Raw genomic sequence first — 20,958 nt, forward strand, 5'->3', positions numbered from 1 at the left:
GTCCTTTTAGAAAGCGAATACCAGCCTATTAAAAACTCATCTTTAAACAAAACAAGCCAAAGCAAAAATAGCAGCAGGTAGAGATATTGTTGGATTTGCAGATAAATTCTCTCACGGCTCATGCAGCAGGCTTTGTCTCTGGGCACCAGGTGTTGCCGTCCTGATCACACGCCAGGACCACACAGGGGCTGAGGAGGAGCTCGGGTTTTATGGAGCAGCCCTTCTCGTGAAGGGTGTCAAAAACGCCAGAAAAGCCAAAACAACACGGAAAGTCAAAACGTGACGCACTCCTCCCTGGTTTGTTGTTTGGGGCTTTTTAATCCCTACAGACATGGTTCATCGTCCCTCGGTATGAAAAAGGAGGAAAAGCAGCGGCGATGAGCAGCGCGCAGCGACGGGAGCCGCTCGGCACGGGAGCCGCGCCCCGCGCAGGTGAGAAGCGCGGCCAGCGGGCAGGAGGGAGGGGACAGGGACAAGGGGAGGGCTGTCCCCTCGGGCCCCGAGCCCGGGGCGGGCCGGGGGAGCTGAGTGGATGTGTCCCGCGTCAGTCAGGGGCAGGGCAGGGCCGGGATGGGGATGGCGGCCCCCGCCCGGCGCGGCAGTGGCGGAGCGGCGGTGGCACCGGCACCATCACCATCACCGGCACCGGCACCGGCACCGGCACCATCACCGGCACCGGCACCATCACCATGCGGGCCGCACGGGTAGGGCGGGCAGCACCTGCTCCGGCAGCGACACGGGGAACGAGGGAGGGAGGGGGCTCTCCGCGGGCTGGCTTCATCTCTTTCTTTCTAGGGCGCGGTGGGCATCCTCATCCTCTGCCTGGCTTCTGCGGCCGCGCTGGACTTTAGGTACCACCACAGCGAGGAGCTGGAGCAGTACCTGAAGGGGGTCCATGCCGCCAACCCCGCCCTCACCCACCTGCACAGCATCGGGCGCTCGGTGGAAGGTAAGGGGACGAGGGCACGGAGCCTTTTTGCTCTCCTTCAGTCAGGTGCGGGGAAAGGTGGCGTTTCGTGGGCGCTTGCTGGCTGCGGGGCTGCTCTAACAAACCTCTGTGAAGTTTCGTCTTCCTCTTGCTTAAGCGTGAATAACACACTCTGGCTGAAGCATCGTATGTGTCATCAGGGTGAAAGTTCTCCCAGTACTAATGTTTCTGAGAATTGGAAACGTCCTGAGTGGCAATTTCAGAAGGAGTTCCGTCTTTATGGAGCGTAGAATACGTGGGACCCCTTTGCTGAGTGCCTGTTCTGGGTGGATATAACTAAAGCTGTTTTCTAGCTGGTGGTTGCATTAAGAATACCTTCTGATACAAGGTCCTGTGCTGTAGATGAAGAATAGGATTTCAGTCTCAAACCTTACAGGAAAGTGTACTGAAATAATCACATTTCTGACCTTATATTGATGTTTTAATTTATCATCTTATGATTGGTACTTTCTTACTGTAAATTTGGGGGGGTTGTGGGAGTGGCTACTTTTTAAAAAGAGGTTTAAAAGATTAGTGTTTATTAGCTTATGGACTTCAATATATATCTGTTTAATTTTAGGGGAAATAAACAACCAAACTACTTTATTAAATGTCAGTTCCAAAAACTAAATCACAGAGGAGCTTTAAAACTAGATAGAAAATTCATTCTTTAGAAACATTGTCTGTTCCTCTAATCCCATTTTGTACCACTGGAAGGAGCCATTTGTAGCATCAATTATCAAATCCACGCTTATGTTTAAGAAGACAAAAATCTATATTCTTCTTGGTAGATGATGAAGACATTTTAATGCTTTTTGCCTTGATTTACCATGTATCTCAAAGTAGACAAGGAATCGTAAAGTTAGTGTTGGTTTTGGTTTCATCAAAGGCAGAATTAGATTGGGTTATGTTATTCATCCATGCAGGAGATTAGTTCCTGTAAGTACAGTTCCTTCCAGCACAAACTAGCAATTATCCACATCCTCATTTTCATACCTTTAGAGAACTTAGCTAAGGTTCTGATCATAGGGCTAGATTATGACTTTTCTGCCAAGAACTCAGCTGGCTTATCTTTGTGGGGGTAAGCAAAAACCTTTCATCCAGCCTGAGAGATTGAAACTTTGGCTTTTACATATCTAGATTCCTGAAAGCTGATAACATGAGGTGTTTGACTTGTCTGAGTTCCATCAGCATGAAAACTGGAAAAGCATCATCTCTTGATTGAGCAATGCACCGAAACATCATTCAGATTTTGATATATTGCCTTCTGCTTTGCCAGACTCTGAGAAGAGAACTGTGTGGGCTCTCTTTGTTATTATTCTCAGTGCCATGTAAAGCAGAATGGCAGTGAAAAATGTTAAATGCTCCTCTATTGTTTCAGTTTTTTTCTAAATGTTAGGAGATTTCTGCCTTTGTTGAGAAATGAACTTCAGAATCACCTGGAATATGGTAGGTGATGGTACTGAATTAGGGTCTAATTTTGGGGTTTTTTTTTGCTCATACTAGAAGGAATTTTTGTGGCAACTGTGGTTATAGAATTTTGGTGAAAATGAAGTTCCAATTTTGATCTGTGAGTTGGAGTTCTGATCCTCTATTCCCAGTTAAGCTGATGCAAGCATGACTGTCTGTGCGTGCACACACTTGTATGGGTTTATTAGAGTTGTCTTCCTGCCAATTAGCTAAACCATGATAGCAAAATGTACTTCTTGATGATGAGAAACAGAAATTAATTTATGTACTCTAAAACTGAGATCAATGTGAGGTAGCAAGTTGATACTTCAGATATGAGCATTCTTGATGATGAATAAGTATCCCATGGATCAAAGTAATGCCTATAAAGCAAACAGACATTATTTTACTATTATCATGAATGGCTATTGTTCCCATACTATTTGTTAATCTACATTTTACTTCCATTTTATCCAATAATCTAGTATTTTATACTGCCATGTAGCCTTGTATTATAAAGAATGTGAGTAAAGGTTTGACTTTTGGTAGGTGTGAGTAGATTCAGAGCTCTGCAAGGATATAAAAATCTGTTTTTCAGAAGCTGTGGAGGATGATAGGGACCTGTGTATTACCACTTCAGATAGTGATTGTGTGTAGTTCTTTTAAGAAAGTATCTAAGCACTCTTCATGTCAGAAGCCTTGCCTGCTTCAGGCAGATCATAAAGTGATTTAGGTCTGGAGGCTATCTAGTTCCTGTTCAAAGCCAGGCTCACTTGAAAGTTAATGTTGATGCTCAGGGCCCTCTCTACTCTACTTCTGAGTATCTGCAAGGGTGGAGGTTCTGCAGAGTCTCTGGGTACTTGAGCCACCTTGCAGCCCTTGGGCTGCACAGCTGCAACTCAGCCAGTCTGCAGTCTGGACCTGCATGGGGTTAGTTTCTCGAGCTGATAATCCAAATATGTGGCTCTTATTTTTTTCCAGCTGCAGAATTCTGCATTCATCTTGGTCAGACTCTGTGAGTTTGTTGTCAAGAGATTCCTTCAGCTTGTCTGGGACCCTCTGAATGGCAGTCCTGGCCCTGATGAGGGTATCAAACAGCATCAGCCCCAGTACTGACCCTTGAGGAATGCTGCTAATAATTTGCTGTCTCTGGAACCACCGGTTGTTCAGCCCAGTCGGCTTCTGACCTTACTGTAGTCTCTTCCTCTAATCCATGTGTTCCCAGCTTGTTCACAAAGACACCATTAGATTGACTAAACACTGGAACAGGCTGCTCAGGGAGCATCCTTGGAGATATTCAGAAACTGTCTGAACACAGTCCTGGGCAGCTGGCTGTAGGTGGCCCTGCTTAAGGAGAGGAGTTGGACCAGGTGACCTCCAGAGGTTCCATGCAATTCCTGAATCTGGTGTTCTCTTGAAAGCCTTGCTAAGGTCAAGACTAACGAAACAGGGTGCTTTGCTCCATCTCATTAAATCAGTCATTTCTGCATAAAACTCAGTCAAGTGTGATTTGCCATGGATAAATCTGAGGTGATATTTACATAGTGTGTTTATTTGATGCATGTAGACTGTAATAGTGATGTACACAGCAGAATCTGTACCAAGATCCTCAGTGGAAAACAAATGAAAAGACTCCCAGTTTTTGTGGTGGTTTACATCACCATATAGAAATTCTCCCCTGCCAGGTTACTAGGAGCACCTCTGCCAAATTACTGGGAACAATGTGTTCTAGACTGGCAATGGCCTGTTCAGTCTTCAGATCTGATTTGGAAGCTATGATATTTAATTATGTATCTCATCTGCTAAGCTCTTATCCTTAAATAATAGGGGAGAAAGGAGCTTAAAAGATGTAGCTCATTGGCTGACAAAACTGAATGTTACCTTTTGGTCTAATTTAGTAGGTATCCTCATATACCTCAAAATTTGTAGGTGATTTGTCTGTGAGAAACCTGATACAATCTTAGCAGCAGGTAGGAAGAGATCTGTGATGGCTCAGAAAATACCTTAGTTCTTTTATATTTTTTCAGGTGTGTTGTTGAATAAAATTATAAAAGCTTTTTGTCAGGAGTTCGGTTTTCTAGTATGTCCAATATCCAACCTTAGAACAGTGTTTGCACTCTATATTAATGGAGGAATCTGCAGAGCTGCATCAGTCTAGGGTGGGGGAATGGGACCTGGTGTAATCATATTAACCCATCCTGCCTAGTGCCACCCCAGTGAAAAACAGACTCACTCTTCAGCAAGCAAATCTTAGAGTACATTACCAAAGAGAAAATAGTCAATGTATGTAAATAATCTATGGCTTTTCATTGTTCAAGATGCAATGCTGCTGTTATTCTTTGAAAAGAAGACAAAGGTGATGGGAAGCCAATTTAAGGATTCTAATAGACCTGATGACCTCCTTAGGAGGACAAAAACAGCCAGGTATTGGAAGAGTGGAGTAACTTTTGTAGTAGATCCACACTATAGAAAGGCTTTTCAGACACTCTGGATTGAGATAAAGTGATAGCATGCTAATTACAGCTTGGTTTAGGTCTAGATTTTATGGAGGCCAGTCTGCATTTTTAGAATTCCAGTCAACTTGGGGCAGTTGTAAACATCCTCAGGCCAGATTCTGCTCACTGAGGGAAACGTTGTGTGTGGTTAAAGTACCCCTGTCTTTATCTAATGACATTTCAAAATTGACTTCATATATTAGTACCCCTTTGGCAGATTTTATCACTAGAGAGACAAAAGGTAAAACAAGCTGACCAGATTTTGTTCTGGTTCCACTATAAATTCTTAGAAATACCTTGCAAAAGAGCTGTCCTGAAAGCTTCTTTGGTTGGGAACTATGTGGCTTAGTCAATTCTGATGCTTAGTGAACACCATATTCAGTTGCTCTCTCTGTTGCCCTTGGATGGACACATTCTATCCATTAATCAAACACTTTGCTAACTTTGGGGGAATTTTTTTGGTTTTGTTTTTAAGCAGTGAGTGTTGCTAATCAGCATTGTGCTATCCCTGCTCTGTAAAGAGAGGCTGAAGTGTGCAGGGGGGGTGTGTGTGTTTGTGTGGGTTTTATAGCTCGAGCAGGACTCGCCCTGGGTTGTGCCATGGACTGTAGGGAAGGTGTGCTCAGCAGGGCTCCAGCAGGCCAGGCTGCTCAGTGACCAGCCTGTAGGAGCATATTACATCTCCTTCCTGCCTGCATTCCTGTGTTTTCCTCCTTGTAAAACAGGAGGGAATGAGTGTGCCCAGGTTTCCATCTGATAAGCAGCTGTGACTTCAGCAAAAGGGTGTGCTAGGGATTAGGGCTCAGGTAGTGCTGCATGCAACATGTGCCTGGTAATGCAGTCAATAGAAAACCTGGGCAATTAACCTGGGCACTTAATCCATCATTGCTCACCAACATCAATGGAATGTGTGCCCAAGGTGTGCCAGAGGTCAACGTAAATACAGTGCAGGTGATGCCTTTGGGCACTTATGGGTGGTAATTGAACAGGGGAGTACTGATTTAAGGGTCACTGCACCTCAGTGAAAATATTTAATAACAAAAGCCCAAGTATTGTACTTGTCCCATCTACACATTAATAGTATGTAGCTGGGAAAAATAGGAACTCATTTTAAGTTATTTATTGTGACACAATATGGAAGGAAGCCTGAGTTACTGCCATCAATAGTGCATTGGAAATTTTATTGAATTTGCATTACAAACTTTTATGTTCTGGATAGTTTTACTTTGTTTAAAGTACTAGAGAACATGTTTTACTGTTGGAGAAAACAAAGCTGAAACACGTTATCCATACAATGTTTGTGTTCTACTGGAATTATCGGGTTGGCTCTGGGGTTCTTGCACAAAAATAGAATGAGAAGGTTATATACAGCACACTGTACTTCGAGGCAAGTTCCTTGGTGTTATCCATTACTAAATGCTAGTGCCAGTGTTTTTAAAAGAAAGAAGGAAAATGAAAGGTAATAGAGAGAATTCTTTTTCTTTTAAAATAAACCAATTACCTAGACAAAAATCCATAGCAAATATGTTGTCTTTAAGATTATATTGCAGTTATTTTTCTGTGATTGCATTACATGAGGTATATTTGTGTAGAAATTTTTTACCTTAGGTTTGTTCAATTTGACTGCTGTAGATGACTTTCCTCCTGTCTCCAATCCCTGATAATTTCTTTTTCCTTTCCTTCCTCCTTATCCCCACCCCACAAACTTCCTTACATCTTGTCATGCAAGTATGATGTGTATAGATAATACAAGCTTGAGGTTTTTCAAAGTTTGTTTTTAGAAATAAGAATGAATGAGACATTTTCCACCCTGAGGGCCCCATGATGCAAATCCTAATAAAGTTTCTTGGTTCCTGTCCAGAGTTCCATGTAAAAATAGGCATTCTAAAACTTACTGTGATAGTTAAATTCTTATCCGTGCTTGCCCACTTCTGAATTTTTTTTTTCCTGTTATGTGTTCACTTGCTCTTTTTTGAGTCTTTCCTCATAAACATCTTTGTTCTCATCATTGACAGTGTGTGTGGCATATGTTAACAAGATTCTGAGAAGGTTTACATGTTCATTTCATTATTGAAAAGGTGTTTGGGTTCACAGATGGGCTCGATATCAACAGCCTTGTAAACTCTATTTGCAGCACATTATGTGAGTCACTGTGTTGGAAAGGGGAAATAAAACAGAGAAGGAATACTGGCTCCTTCATGTTTTATCTAGAGAAAGCTAAACCATGACTTTCAAAACAAGAAGTTTTAGCTTGTATTCTTAAGTCTTCTGCTCCCAGCTGAGCTTTGCTCTAAATCATGTGTGGAAATAGAAGCCACCATTACTATATTGGCTCTAAATTCTAAGTCTATTTCCCTAAATGAAGCTAAAAATTCTTTAAATGCTGAAATATAGATCCATATATTATCTGTCTGCATCCTCTAGCATTTGACTCTGGTGATGTGGCACAAGTAGTTTGTGTGCAATCAGTCCTCCAACAGCCAAGTACTAAGATTTTATCTGATGATAACAAGACTTAACTTTGCTTTCCTGTCAGTATAACCATGTTTTTTGCATGAATCATTTATAAAAAGCATGTCATTTGGTCAGTGTCAGATGTTTAAAAGATTAATAAATTTAGACATTAACTCTTGGAGATGCAGTCACTGACTCTGAACACATTCCTATTCTGTTGCAATTAAAGTAAAATTATTTGCTTAAGTCTTCTCTTCTTTATACTTGCTGTGAATTGGTCAATCATTTTTGTCCTGCCTTCTATGATTTCTTCTACTTAAATACACTTCTTGCAGAAAATTTTGTGGGAAAGTTTGTTCGTTTGCTTGTTTGTTTTTCCTGTGGAACATGCTGTATTAGAGATTTCTGTCTCTGCCTAAATAAATAAGTAAATTTAAAAAAAAAAAAAAAGTGTGAGGGGAACCTATCCTAGCAATGTAGATCAAACATTTCTCATATATAAACTGTTATATAGTAGGGAAATTTTAATGTTGTAAATTCAAAATGGAAAGATCTAATCTGTTTAGAAATAGTACACTGTTGATGTGAGTAGCATTTATTTAGAATCAGCTTTGTGGGAAAAATCTCTGTTCTCCTGCTTCCTCTCTATCTTTTGCTTTGTAGTTGTTAATCTCCTTTTCAGAGCAATAAAGGTCTGAAGGCTGCAGGCATCCTGTTTTCCATCAGCAGGACTTTGCAGCTTTCTGTGTTTGTTTAGAAATAGGCAGAATTGACCACTGGATTTTGTAATTCACACCAATGAGGCTAGCAATGCTCTGGAGTGTAACATAGAATCACCAATTGCAGCTGGTGGGCAGTATCCATATCCTTTCCTGGTGCTGAGGAAGTAAATATGTAAGAGATTTTGTTTGGGCTTTAGTTTGTTTTAAAACTAACTAAAATAGGGAGTTCAGGATAGTAACAATGGTGCACAATGGACATAAATTATTGGTTTTTTCTCCCTCACTCCTTGTAGGATTCTGCATTTTGGAGCATTGTGCATACATTTTTAGCCTTGTAAATAAAATATCCTCATCACAAACTTACTTAAAAAAATAAAACTCTTATATTGTGCCTCAGTTTTACCCAGATGGTCAATTTGTCTGCATTCTCCTTTTAGCTTGAGAAAAGCTTAGTAACACATTCCTCCTATCCCACTCCAGACAATGAGACTTTTTAGTGGAAAGTGTTTCTAGTAGCTTTCCATTCACTTCCCACAAAAGAAGAGCAGTGTGCCCTGCATCCCTTCTGCCCAGCCTTTCTGCCTGGTACCTCTGGCTGTAGATCCTTGAAGGAAACAGTCCTGCTTATTTTCAGGGCTAGCTAATTAAAGGTTTGCTGTGTGTAGCTATCACGTATTGTGTTCACATAAGAACATGGAGACCTACTTATAATACATTAATTAATTGCTTGCAAGACTTCTTACAACAAAGCATTTGTTCCTTAGACAGTTGTTCTGTACATGTTTTGTGTAGAAGAGACATCTAAATTGTTTTAAGGGCTGGGATGATTTTTTTTATTTTATGAAACCTGAATGTGCATGTGATTTCTAAACTTTCTGCGAGTTCTGACCCTGGAACTTTTTATTAATTAGAAGATTAATTTTATGAAGTGGACACAGAAAAAGAAAATGCATAGGACTGGCTGTAGTTCTCTTCCCCTCACAGCTGAGAGAATACCCTCCCTGTAAAACTGTTCACTCTTATAAGCTATGCAGTGGCTCAGATATGAGAAAGAGGTTAGAGGATGTTTCTAAGCAGATGATTCTGCACTTTGATATCTAGGACTTACTTGTTGTTATGGGAAAGGTCAGACCATGGCAGTTAGAGTTAGTTAATTAAATTACTGTAGCTGCTATGTAACATGCTGAGCTCACAGTGGATTTAGGACAGTTGAGTTACATTTCCTGTTTGTCCCTAGCCAATGTGTCCTACATCCATAGTCTTGCAGTTACCTGGGGCATTTAAATACAGCTTGAGCACATAAAAAAAGTAACACTTATCCTAAATCTAAAATAAAAAATAATTCTTTTCTCTTTAAGAAATGCAGTCCTATTGTCAGTTCAAAAGTTCAGTCTGATCCATAATTCAGTTTCCCAAAGAATATCTAGAGAAAACTACAGGAATAAGGTAGGCACAGATGCCTTCCCTGGTATGCACTTCAAGCAATACACAGCCAGGATGATTCTGATAAAGTGTATTTCCTGATTGTGGTGTGCCTAAAAAACTTGCTTTGGTACACAATTGCATTGGGCTGTTCTCAAAATCCCAGGAATAAACAGAGGCCACCAGAGCATGTTTGCTCAAGAGACTAGAGATGAAATTGCTGTACTCGTAGGTAGTAACACAGCTTGATTCTTAGTTGTTGCCTTGTGTCTTTGTTACCTTTCCTGAAAGCCAGTCGCTAAAGTTTCTACAGACACATCTTGTTGCCTGTTTTAGGAGAGAATCTGGAAACAGCTGGTCAGGCTAATGTAGTTTCTTAACTAAACCAGAAACAGATGATCAGGACAGAGACTGGATTATTTTTAAAAAGTTAATCTAGCCTCCATATCCTCTCCCCTTTACTGAGTTAAAAGAAAAACAAAGAAAAAAAAAAAAAAGAAAAAATAGGGGGGCGGGGACCACTCAGTATTTGGATTTATAGGACCCTGCTTGTCACTGTTGGGATGTGTTGAGTTTCCTATTCTTGGAGCAAGCATAGTGTCTGAGATCTGACAAGGATTTTTACAGGATAGGTGCATCTTGGTTAGGTACTTCAGTGTACTGAAATCCTCAAAGTGCAGCAGTAACTTCTGAGCCACGAATGAACCACAACCTCTAGTGCACTCCCTCTGTTACCTTCAAGTGGCAGAAATAGTTCTGACATCCTCTGCCTCTGGAGGTAAAAGTGCAGGCTAAACAAAACAGGATAAATTGCACTTTAAAACAAACCACCCCTCTCCCTTATGGCTGGCTTGGGTTGCAAGCAATCACTTTATTCATGATGGTCCAATGGTACTGCTGTGAATGGATAATATTAATTACTTTCATGTATACAATAGCTTTCCTGAAAATTGCTAGATGCATACCAGTTTCACAGCTTTCTCAGAAAATAACGTACACCTTTTTAGAACTAGGTTTAGAAACCTTTTGTTAACAGAAATAAGAGTTGGTGAAAAGGGAAAAATAGTCTATTTGGTTTCTGGGTGTAAGTATGAAACCAGTCAGTGTAAATAGTAGAAAAAGCCTGCTCAGGCTATTTCCATGTGTCTGTGTTCTCATCTTCTTAGTGAGTAATAATAAAGTTAGTATATCTTAATTTAAAACCAGTATTCCCTCGGGGTTGTTTTTCTTTGGCTTTTACAAATTTATTTTTATTTCTTGATTTTTGTTGAAATAACCTATAAAGGTACTAGTGTAGAGACTGTGCTCTGCATTGGCAATTTGTCATGGTCTTGTGTATAAAGAGCGTGTTCAACTTGATCACGAGAACTGGAAATGGTGCAGAGATGACTCACATGTACATAGGAAAGAAAGGGTTGCTGTTCTCATAAGATACAAGTCTTGTGAGAGTGTCCAAAGCAGCTATGGATGTCTCAATCAACCAAAGATTTGTAAACCTTTAGGAAGATAAGCAAACATGTGAACCATTAATTATTTTGATTCTCTTTCTTTCTCAAGTGCTTTGGATACAAATAAACAGCATCTATTGTTTTTTAGAGTCGTTGTTTATTCCGTCAGTTCTACTTATATGGAGCTGACTTCTAAATCAGAGTGACTGGTATAATCTCTTGGAATAGAAAGGAGCTGATTAAATAGTGGGAAATTGATACTTCTATTTATGTTTTGCTGAGAGAGTGCCTTATGCCTGTAATAAGGGATCCGTGGGAAGAGGCCCAAAGTATTAAGTTCAGCAGTGGCCCCCACATAGTGACTCAGTGGCTGTGTTTGACCTGCAGCCAAATCTTTTGGCTTTTTTTCTGCCTACCTAAGCACCATGCTGAATATTGCCAGATAGACCTGGTGGATGTATGTGATTGATTGTATCTCTTTATTCTTTAAAATGCCTTGAAGACTTTCTTATATTTAAAGTAGCTCTTCTTGGCATATCAACTTTGTTCATTACTAATTCCAGTGCTACTACAGGCAAAGTCTTTAGACAATCCTTTCTGTCTCAGTGGATCATGGTATACCTGAAAGTAAGGATAAATGCTCACAAAAGAGTGTGATGTACAGTTGTTCTTACAGATGCTAGTCTGATCTCAGCTTCAGGTAGGTAGCTTATTTTGGGGATGTTTTACTCAGTCTGGCTAGATTAAAATCACTTATTTGTTCATGCTTGTAAGGCTACCTCTGCAATACTGCTACATCAGTCATTCTGATTAACCATTTCTGGTTATACAAATAATGTACTGGTACTTCAAATTCTGTTAGAATCTGAATCAAGCCATGTGTATTGTTGGGCAGTCCCCTTGCAGAAGAAAAGTTCCAAAATGGCTTTAGATTTTTCCAGCTTCAATTGGTGATGACAAATCAGAGTACCTCAGGGCAAGGGTGCTGCTGGTGATAATTTAGCAAAAGGAATTACTCTTTATGTCCTCCATTAGCTGTGGTAGTGTTTTGCTGGAAGACAATGTTGCCCCAAGGAGTCTCATCTGCCTGGAGAAGAGAATGCTTAGGGGGGAATTTTAGCACAGAATTCTAGTAATTGAAGAGTGGCTACAAAAAGGGTGGATCCTTGTTCTTTGCAAGGAGCCACATGGAAAAAAACAAGGGGCAGTGGGTTCAAGTTGCACAATGAGAAATTTCATCTTCTCATCAAATTTTTTACAGTGAGAATCATTCACTGGAATGACTTTCCACAAATTAGGCAGAGTCCTTCTAACTGTAGGTTTTAAAGATGCAATTGAACAAAGTGCTAAATAATCTTATCTAGGTTACCCTTTCCATATAGGGCTAGACCAGATGATCTCTTGAGGTTCCTTCTAACCTGGCTGTTCAATGATTCTGAGATTGGTTCTACGATTCAATTGCTCTGGGACCTTGCATTCTAATGAGAGTTAATCTCTCTTCCTCTCTTCTCTGTGTTTCATCTTTCTAGGTGGGGACTGCCTTAGCACAGATGAGCATTGCTGCAGTTCCTACCCATGAAGCCAGTGTGTAGCTCATGGCCAGCCCACGAAGACTGTAGTCAGTCTATTGCTTTTTCTTGGCCAAAGTGGTCCTCCCTGCAAACTCTTGAATCAGTACCCTAGTCTGACTGGTACTGACAGTGGGTCTGAGCCATTCCCCAGCCAGACTATAATTTGACTTTATTTCCCTGCCATAGCTTTATTTGAAATGATGAGTTTTTTATACATGAAGCTGTAAAGAACAAAGTAAAGAAAAGCAGAAATAAAATTCAGAACAAAAACAGGGAGCACAATCTAGACTCTCAATATCTACAGATTGATTTGGTTTCTTTCCCACTAGATCTGGAGATCAGTTTCAATTTTTCATTTTAATTACCAGTTTTTGTACATCTGTTTAGAATACCGACACTAACATTGTGAACTATGGCAGTGCTAAAAAACTTTTTAAAAAGTTAAAAAGGCTTCTCATTCTACTAGAAGCTGTGTGGTCTGGCTCTGCTCCAGTGCAAGTCTTGTTACTTGTCCTGAGACACACAGAACCACACGTTTGTCTTCATCACTTGAAATATAGTTCACTAATTAGTTGATGTCAGTTTTGGTTTGGTAATTTGGCAGTGAGAAATGGCTTTTCAAAGCGTGAGAGGAAGCTTGGCTGCTCCCTTCAGGTACCAAACCAGAGTTATCTAGGCTTTGCTGATTAAAGGAAACCATCCATATGCTGAATCTTTTTATAAGCAGTTAATTACAGCCGTATGGAAAGAAATCTTACATCATCCATCATAGACACACTATCCAGTACTGCAGGCTGAGCAGACCCAGGAATGTATTGTAATTGTTAATGGAAGGGTTAGTCTTCTTACAAGCTGGAAATGCCAGGAAATAATTGGTATCTCAGTTCATGGGAGTGTTTATTGTGTAGATGGCCCTCACACAAACTCTAAACAGTCTGAACCCTAATGCAGGAAAGACCAATTTACATCAGTATTTAATGTTAGTCTATACTTAGCTCTTCCTTATGTTTCCCATGAGTGCAATTCACACAGAGAGCAGCAGGAATAAGAACTGCTGATGGCAAGACACTGGAAGTATTATTTCAAGATTTAAAATCAGAATACACTGTTATTTGTAAAAAATCTTAAAGGATGGAAACATCTAGAGCACTTTAGCTCTACTTGGCCTCTTTGCTTGAGTAATATATTGTGAGCTTGCAGTAGCCCCCTTTATGTTTATGTGGTGGAAAGGCTGTAAGCAGGTGTGTTCCTCTTGGTGCAGAAGTCCACATGGCAACTGGCACCAAGGAGGGATGTGTGAACTTGCCTTCCAGCAGAGGGAATGAGAGCTGGGAAGCAGGGCTTAGAGGGCATAAGGACAAAGAATCATAGGGGCATTCTGTAAGGACTTCCTTGGTAATTCATTGGAAATTGCCCTAGGATACGACTAGAGGGAGAATGACATATTGCAGGGTTGGACAGTCAGTTGAGGTTGTTGTCCACACTTGATTATGAATGACAGTTTTTTCACTGCTAGGATTGCTTTCAGTTCCAAATATATGCTACTGCAGCAAGACTTGTAATCTATTTGCACAGAGCCACAGGATGGTTGAGATTAGAGGGGACCTCTGGAGGTTTTGGAGGGGAGAAGGGCTAGGGTGAGATGATTTGTGTGTTTCTTTCCCTTTTGATTAAAAGCTGGTATCTTTGGGTTGTCCACTCTGCAGTTTATCCAGGCTTAGAGAAATCAAGCTTTTTCTTTTTTTGTGAAACAGTGGCTCTCCATACAACAAGCCCAAGAAATTAGTTTTCTTACCAAATCAGTTGCTACAAAATTATTTTTAAAAGTATGGATTGCTTGCTCATATTGTCCTTTAATGAAAGAGTCAGTAGTATCATCTCACAGCTTTGTGCACAGCATGATTACAGGGATTGAACACCAATGTCTTCAAGAGCAACTGTAAAACCAGGGGATACTGAGGTCACTCTTTGTTGAATCTGTCAGCTCTCAGCACTGTCTCGCTGCTTCTTGATCCCAAGCCTAAGACCATGATTCTGTTAACTGAGAATTTAGTTTGGCAACCACTGTCTTCAGCTTTTCATCTCTACAACTGTTTCAGTGCATCTTGCAGTGTTGCTTCAGTCCTCTTCAAGTTTTTCTCCCATTCCCAAAGTCATGACCCTTGTGGTATAGCTGCTGAGAGACACATAACTAGAAAAGAAAACAAAAATGCTGTGGCATGTGTGTGACTACAGGGGTCATGCCTTCACGAATGGGACGTTGATATGCTCCAGAGTTTGTTTACTGCACATTTGATGACCCACAAAGATTTAGGAAATAAGGCATTTTCTAGTACTGCATGTAGCTTTTAATAGTACTGCATCTTTCCTGCAAGTAGCAGGATGGCTGGGCTCCTCTCAGGCAGGTCGTGGGTCCCACCAAGCCCTGTGGATCTGGGGACAGCGACACACTCCTGATGTCTGGGCATGAGCAACCTGAGCTGTCACTGCTACTGTAAGGAACTGCTCCAGTTTCATTGCTGCCATCTACTGAAACTTGAGTTTTCTGCTTCACTGAGCAGACTAGTGGGAAGCACAGATTTGCAGATGAGGTCTGAAATGCCACAGTATCACTAAAAAGAATAACAAAAAATGCCCTCCCCTCTCCCTCTCACCCCTGCTTAAGTGTGGACTTCCATAATGTTTGTATGTTTATGTTGTTACTTAAAAGTTCAGTTTCAGTGGTCCTAACTAATGCTCTTTCTGTAGCTATTAATTCTTTCCCTGCTGATGTATTTGGATTAAGTCTCTGATACAACTCTTTCTGGTACCTCCTGTTTTCTGAGCAGTAATGCATGGATGTGTTTAGCTTTTTTGTGTTGTCTTTAGTACAAAACCAGATGTTCTTTCTTTGTGATAATGAAAACGTCTGTATATTTCAGAAAAGCCTTATGATTTAAAATTTGGAAGGTGGGGGGAAGAGTGATCTTATTTGCTAAATTTAATTTGAAAAGTGGTTTTTTTATTTAAAAAAAAAAAATAAAGCCTTCTTTTCTAGTCCTGGTTAAATGCTTTAGAAATTGCAGAGTTTGTTACATACTTGGGCAGAAGCGTATTTATTCCTGTAACTAATATTGCAAATATTTATAGAATAAAAGAACCCCACAGTCTACTTTGATATGTTATATATAAGACTGAGTGGGTGTCAATGAAATATGAGAATTTGTACAATGGTCTTAATGACCAACTCTTTTTATTCTTCTAAGGCTTGTATGATTTTACACTTGTTTTAAAAAATGTCTTTTCCCATTCCCCTCTTAAAGGTAGAGACCTGTGGGTTCTTGTTCTGGGAAGGTTTCCAACCCATCATAAGATTGGCATTCCAGAGTTCAAGTATGTTGCTAATATGCATGGGGATGAGGTACGTTTCAATTTTCGCAATGTCATTTATACAAATACACTTACCAGGGGTTTGCAGTGAGCTTCTCTCAGGCATGTGCTTCTTATTATTGAGGTATGTCATAACTCAAGGAAGGCAAAATATGTGTGTATTTATTGAGGAATTTTCAGAATAAAGTTCCCTTGTTTTGGTGGAAGGGCCTTAGGAGACCTTACATCATGGTGAAGAATCCTACAGTCCTACACTCTCTTAAGTAGAGAGCTTTGTCTTCTCCAAGTGAGTAAACCCAGGGGCTTTGAGTTTCCTGGCAATGAGTCAGATGCAGCAGTTTGCTTGTACATTGTTATTGCCTAGGTGTGAAATATGACTGATGGAACTCTTCAAACACATGCTGAGATTAAATAATAATTGCTGTGATGCATCAGATCATTTATTGTAGGAAGAAAATTTATTTTGGGAACCTTAAACTAGGAACATCTAGATTACACCTGAATGAGTGTAATGAGGAACACCTGAGATAACAGAGGACAAAAGAAAAAGTAATGCCAGAACAATAAACTTGCTCTGGGAAGAATGCCCACTTATTAATGATCAAGGAGAAATTATGATTATGAGCCTGCCTGATGCAGTACTTGAATCTGAATCAGAAAGAATCAAAGCTTCACTGTCCTCTATAGTACTTTTTGCTTTATGTTTCTTTTAGCTTTACCTGATTACATGAATCATCTTCAGGATAAGTTTAAACTGTGCAATATGTTTTTATGCAGTCTTTCATGTGAAGGTTAAATAATTTAACAGGAGTAGCAAGAAATATATGTGTGTATATGTGCTAGACTGTGAATTCCCAAAACTAAGAAAGATATAGTGGAAAGTGTATCCTGTGCAAAGGGTAATGTGTCACAAGTTATTACTATTAACAATTCTGTGTGTGAGCACTTGGATGCCTACAGGCACTTGTGACATTGTGTGCCAAGAATTTTCCCCAAGTTAGACTGGTTTCACCTTGTTCCACGCTGGCCGTGCTCAAAGTGCTGCTGGGTGTTTGGCTGCTTGGGAATTTAACTGTGTGTGGGAGGAGGCTGATTCATGGTGTCAGATGGGTACAGTTGTAGCTGGGTGCCCCAGATGGGGTGTGCAGCTCCTGGAGCTGATGTGTGTCCCCCAGGCAATAGGAACCCAGGCAGTCCCTGCAGGCTGCTCCAGGGGATTGCAGCCCAGCTTTGATGGGGAGCAGGGGAGGAGGGCAGGATGTGATCTCAACTGGAATGGCTGGCTTGCAAAGCCAATGTTGCTGGACTGCAGAAGGCCACACATACTGAGGTCTCCACAAGGAAGCATCCCTGCCACATCCCTGCCCAGCTGGATATGCACGAGGAGCTTTGGCCATAAACACACACACATGGTGTTTGCACCTCCACAGGGCTGGGAGCTGATGGGGATTGGAGCTCAGATCACTGCCTAGATCCAAGTTTTTATTGACTTCATGGGGAAATGAGGCAAGGTTCTCTTTTAGAATGAGACTCAGTGCCAGACAGTCTGAGCAGGGTTGATCCTAGCTAAGGCATCCTACATTCCAGTTGTTTGTCAGACCAAACTCACACCTAGGGAACATTCCAGAAATAGAGCTATTCCTCCTTTTCAGGCCCTCATGATGATTTTTGCTGTATGGATTTTTTTGGTATTTACAGGTAACACACAGTTGTTTGGGTTTATTATTTCGTCAATCATAAGTGTATTTCAAATGGCAGGAAATTAATTCCTCATATAGAGAAGCATTGGAGAACTTGAATATTTTTTTCCCATAATGTAAGATCCTGCTAGTCACTGGGGATAGATTTAGCTACCCCTACAATATATTAAACAGATAAGTTTTGCACAAATTATACAACAAGCTTCAACTTGTGTGTCAGAGCCTTTCATAAATTGAAATTGCAGGATTATGGCTTCATTGATCCAGTCAGGTCTTTTGTGCTTCAATGACTTCTTCCACAAAAGATACAAAATGAGAAGTTCTGTTCTCAATGTTGTTTGGTGATGCTGCCCTTCTAACCTGTTATGATCACACATATGACACTTAGCTTTGACTCAGCTGGCCCACTGCTCCAGAAGCATAAAAGCTGGGGTGGAACCTGAATTGCATGTGTGTGGGCTGTTCACACATGCTGCTGGAAGAAAATCTAGGTTATTTGGAAAGCTGCCCAATAGGGAAGTTCTAATAAAGTGAGTATACAATATCAGGAAAGGAGTCTTTCTTTTCAGAGCTGAAGAGATTTATTTTTTTAAGTTAATTTTTCTTGATGCTCTGAGATATAACCAGCCAAGATTTAAAAGGCTTTCATTTGTGTTCACTGTTGCCAGACAGAGTGAACTTTTGCCCCAGATCCACTGAGAGGCAACAAAAGACTTTTCCCACTCTTTGTGTTGGCTGTATGAAGCTGGACACCATTTTTAGCAGTACTTTTTGTTTAACCTGAGCCAAATTAAAATGGATTTAAGCAGTAATTGACTGCACAAAATGCATAAGCCTGTGAAATGTTAATAAGTCTGTAGGGGGAAGGTGAGGGAGAGGTTGCCTGATCTCCTGGGACAACTCCCACTCTGAATTAGACAGCAGCCACTCTTATCCCAGCCTTGTGCTCTTACTTGAAAGATCTTCTCTAAATCACACATTCCTCCCTGGGGAAGAACTCCTCCTGCTTAATATCAACCACAGCCAAACTCCTAAATGCTCCTAGGTCATAAATGGAGCAGAACTTTCACCTTGGGACCCTCTGTGCCAGTGACTGAAATCCATTCTATAGAACTGAACAAACAGGATCCAATTGGAAGGCTGTTCCTAAACTGTGCATATCACTGCAGGGAAACCATTCAAGGAAAAGCACATCTGAACAAACTATAAACTTCCTGTGTTTTTCTGCTTTCCCTCTTTAATGTTTTGAGTATATGGCTTTAACTTTCTGCAGCTGTAGAAAGAAACTGGACCATCACAAGATAAACTCTTTCTCAGGATGGCAGTGCTGATATCAGCTTTTCTCCTAAAGTGTCCACTTCTGATCATTTTATTTTTTCATATAAAATGACAGCAATGCAAATAATATTAAATAATGCAATAGCTTATTTAAATAAACAACAATTTACTTATAATAGTACAAATAAAACGCTAATATAAATAATAATATAGTAGCAAAAAAATTATTAAAAATAGTAGTATTTTTTCTCATTCATTATGTGAAACTGAGCCTGTACTGATAGGTCTGAACTAGCATATATGAAAGGATGTGTTTATCTGCTGCCTTATCTTGTGAAATAAGTTAAAGCAACTCTACCCTATTTTCCATGTCATCATAGCCATAGTCATATCCACAGTAGGGTTTCCTGAGATATTAGGGCTTAGATCAATAAGGACTAGAGTAGATTTTATTGTGATCAATATAATGGGGTCTTAAAAAGCACCAAACAATAAACTAATGAGTCTTTTGTAGAATTTCTTACTCTTATTCCTAAAGAAAATAATGGAAACTGCATTTACACTATCAAAATACCACTGTGGAAAAAATACTGATTTTAATCATTCATTTGCACAAAAAGTATGATGTATATACTGCACAGCTTGCTATAATAAATTGCAAACCCATATTCCTATGTCCTCAATCCTGTGTGATATATTATTGAAGTGATATGCAAGGAAACAATATTTGCTCTAGGAAAAAAAACCCTATTAATAAAAAATACTTATTGCATAGTGAATTATTTTCCACCTAGCTTCAGTATTAGCTGATCTAATGTGAAAAATCTCAGAAGCATCAGAGATTTCAAAATTCAAACCAATTGAATCTCAGTGCTAACAACAGACTTTGAAAAAATTGGATGTTGTTGAGATATCTTTCAGCACAATTTAACACTGCCTTGCTGCAGTTACTTCTTTCCTTATCTTTCTTCACACTCTTCTGAGTGGGAAAAGACAAAGCTGTCCATCACTCAGCCAGGTAAATCCTAAAGTTGGTGGAGTTTGCCCAGGTGCTAATGATTTACACCAGTTACCAGTTCAAAAGCAGGTTTTATGCTGCTGTTTCCTTCAGTGACAAACCAGAGAACTGCCCTCCCCTGTCACACATGGTACTTCTCAGATGCCTGCAGTGATTGCTGCTGTAGAAATAAAGGGATGTGTGCCAAATATTCACATAAACAGCCACTTCAGCACTGGAGTGTTTTAGCCAAGAAGGAGAGCCCCAGTGGGGTGTGTCCTAGCGGTGCATAATAATTAACATGTACAAGTGCTAAAAATAACATCGTGCAAGTGTGGCATTTCAGTGGGAAAGCAGGATGGCCTGCTGGTTTCCCTGACCCTGGCCTGTGGAGCAGCTGGGGCTGGGGCAAGGAGATGGGCAATGCTGTGTTGATCTGAAACAGGTCCTACCTGATGGTTTGGATCTTTCTTTCAACATCGTTCAACTTTAAAAGCAGGCCATGTGTAAGGAAAGAATTTTAATAATAAAAATGGGCAGAGTCCATCCACCCATGGTCCCCTGGAGTTATTGGGTCTCTATCATGTGGTAACAGCAGTGCTCTAAAGCCAGGGCTGATGCAGTGAAGGGTTACAGTGCAGGTGCAGTTGGAGCTAACCCAAATCTCCCAGCTGGCTGCTGCTCAGGCTCCTTGAGCAATGAGTGGTGTCTGAGCAGGCACTGCCCCAGCCCTGGCAGCAGGCACTGCCCCAGCCCTGGCAGCAGGCACTCAGAACTTTAAAGGGTTTGTGTGCAGGAGCAGCAGTCATGCCTTCTCTGCAGCGCTGATCCATGTCCTGACACACGCACGCCTCTTCCTTCAAGGCTTCCCCTGAGGATCTCCAAAAGCCTTTCCTGCTCACTTTCTCCCTTAGGGGCACAGGAGGAAGCTGACATCTGAAAGTGCACAAACTTAATGTCTAATTGTATCCCTAGAGCTGGGAGAAAGGGATTTCCTTTGCTCTCCTGTCACCCTTGGTGTGAAATAGAGTAGTACAATTCACTTTGGCTTCTCCCTTGGGATACTGCAATCAAAACTAAATGTTT

At 40.6% G+C, this 20,958-nt stretch overlaps 1 protein-coding gene across 4 annotated transcripts in view; it reads left to right on the forward strand.

Annotated features, from left to right (window-relative positions):
* Window positions 1-488: 488 nt before the first annotated feature.
* CPM (carboxypeptidase M) overlaps window positions 489-20,958 on the forward strand; it is a 31,222-nt gene continuing 10,752 nt past the window's right edge. For 2 of the 4 annotated variants that reach the window (XR_013773999.1, XM_079303936.1), the window contains exons 1-3: window positions 489-704; window positions 796-949; window positions 15,831-15,928. Coding sequence is in view for 2 of the 4 variants with exons in the window: in XM_079303936.1 (XP_079160062.1) it covers window positions 690-704; window positions 796-949; window positions 15,831-15,928 (267 nt within the window). In the remaining 2 variants the exon portion in view is untranslated. The remainder of the gene's footprint in view (window positions 705-795; window positions 950-15,830; window positions 15,929-20,958) is intronic. The other 2 variants (XR_013774000.1, XM_079303937.1) reach the window with 1 other exon arrangement.

Source organism: Erithacus rubecula (assembly GCF_903797595.1).
Source record: "Erithacus rubecula genome assembly, chromosome: 4".
Taxonomy (NCBI): domain Eukaryota; kingdom Metazoa; phylum Chordata; class Aves; order Passeriformes; family Muscicapidae; genus Erithacus; species Erithacus rubecula.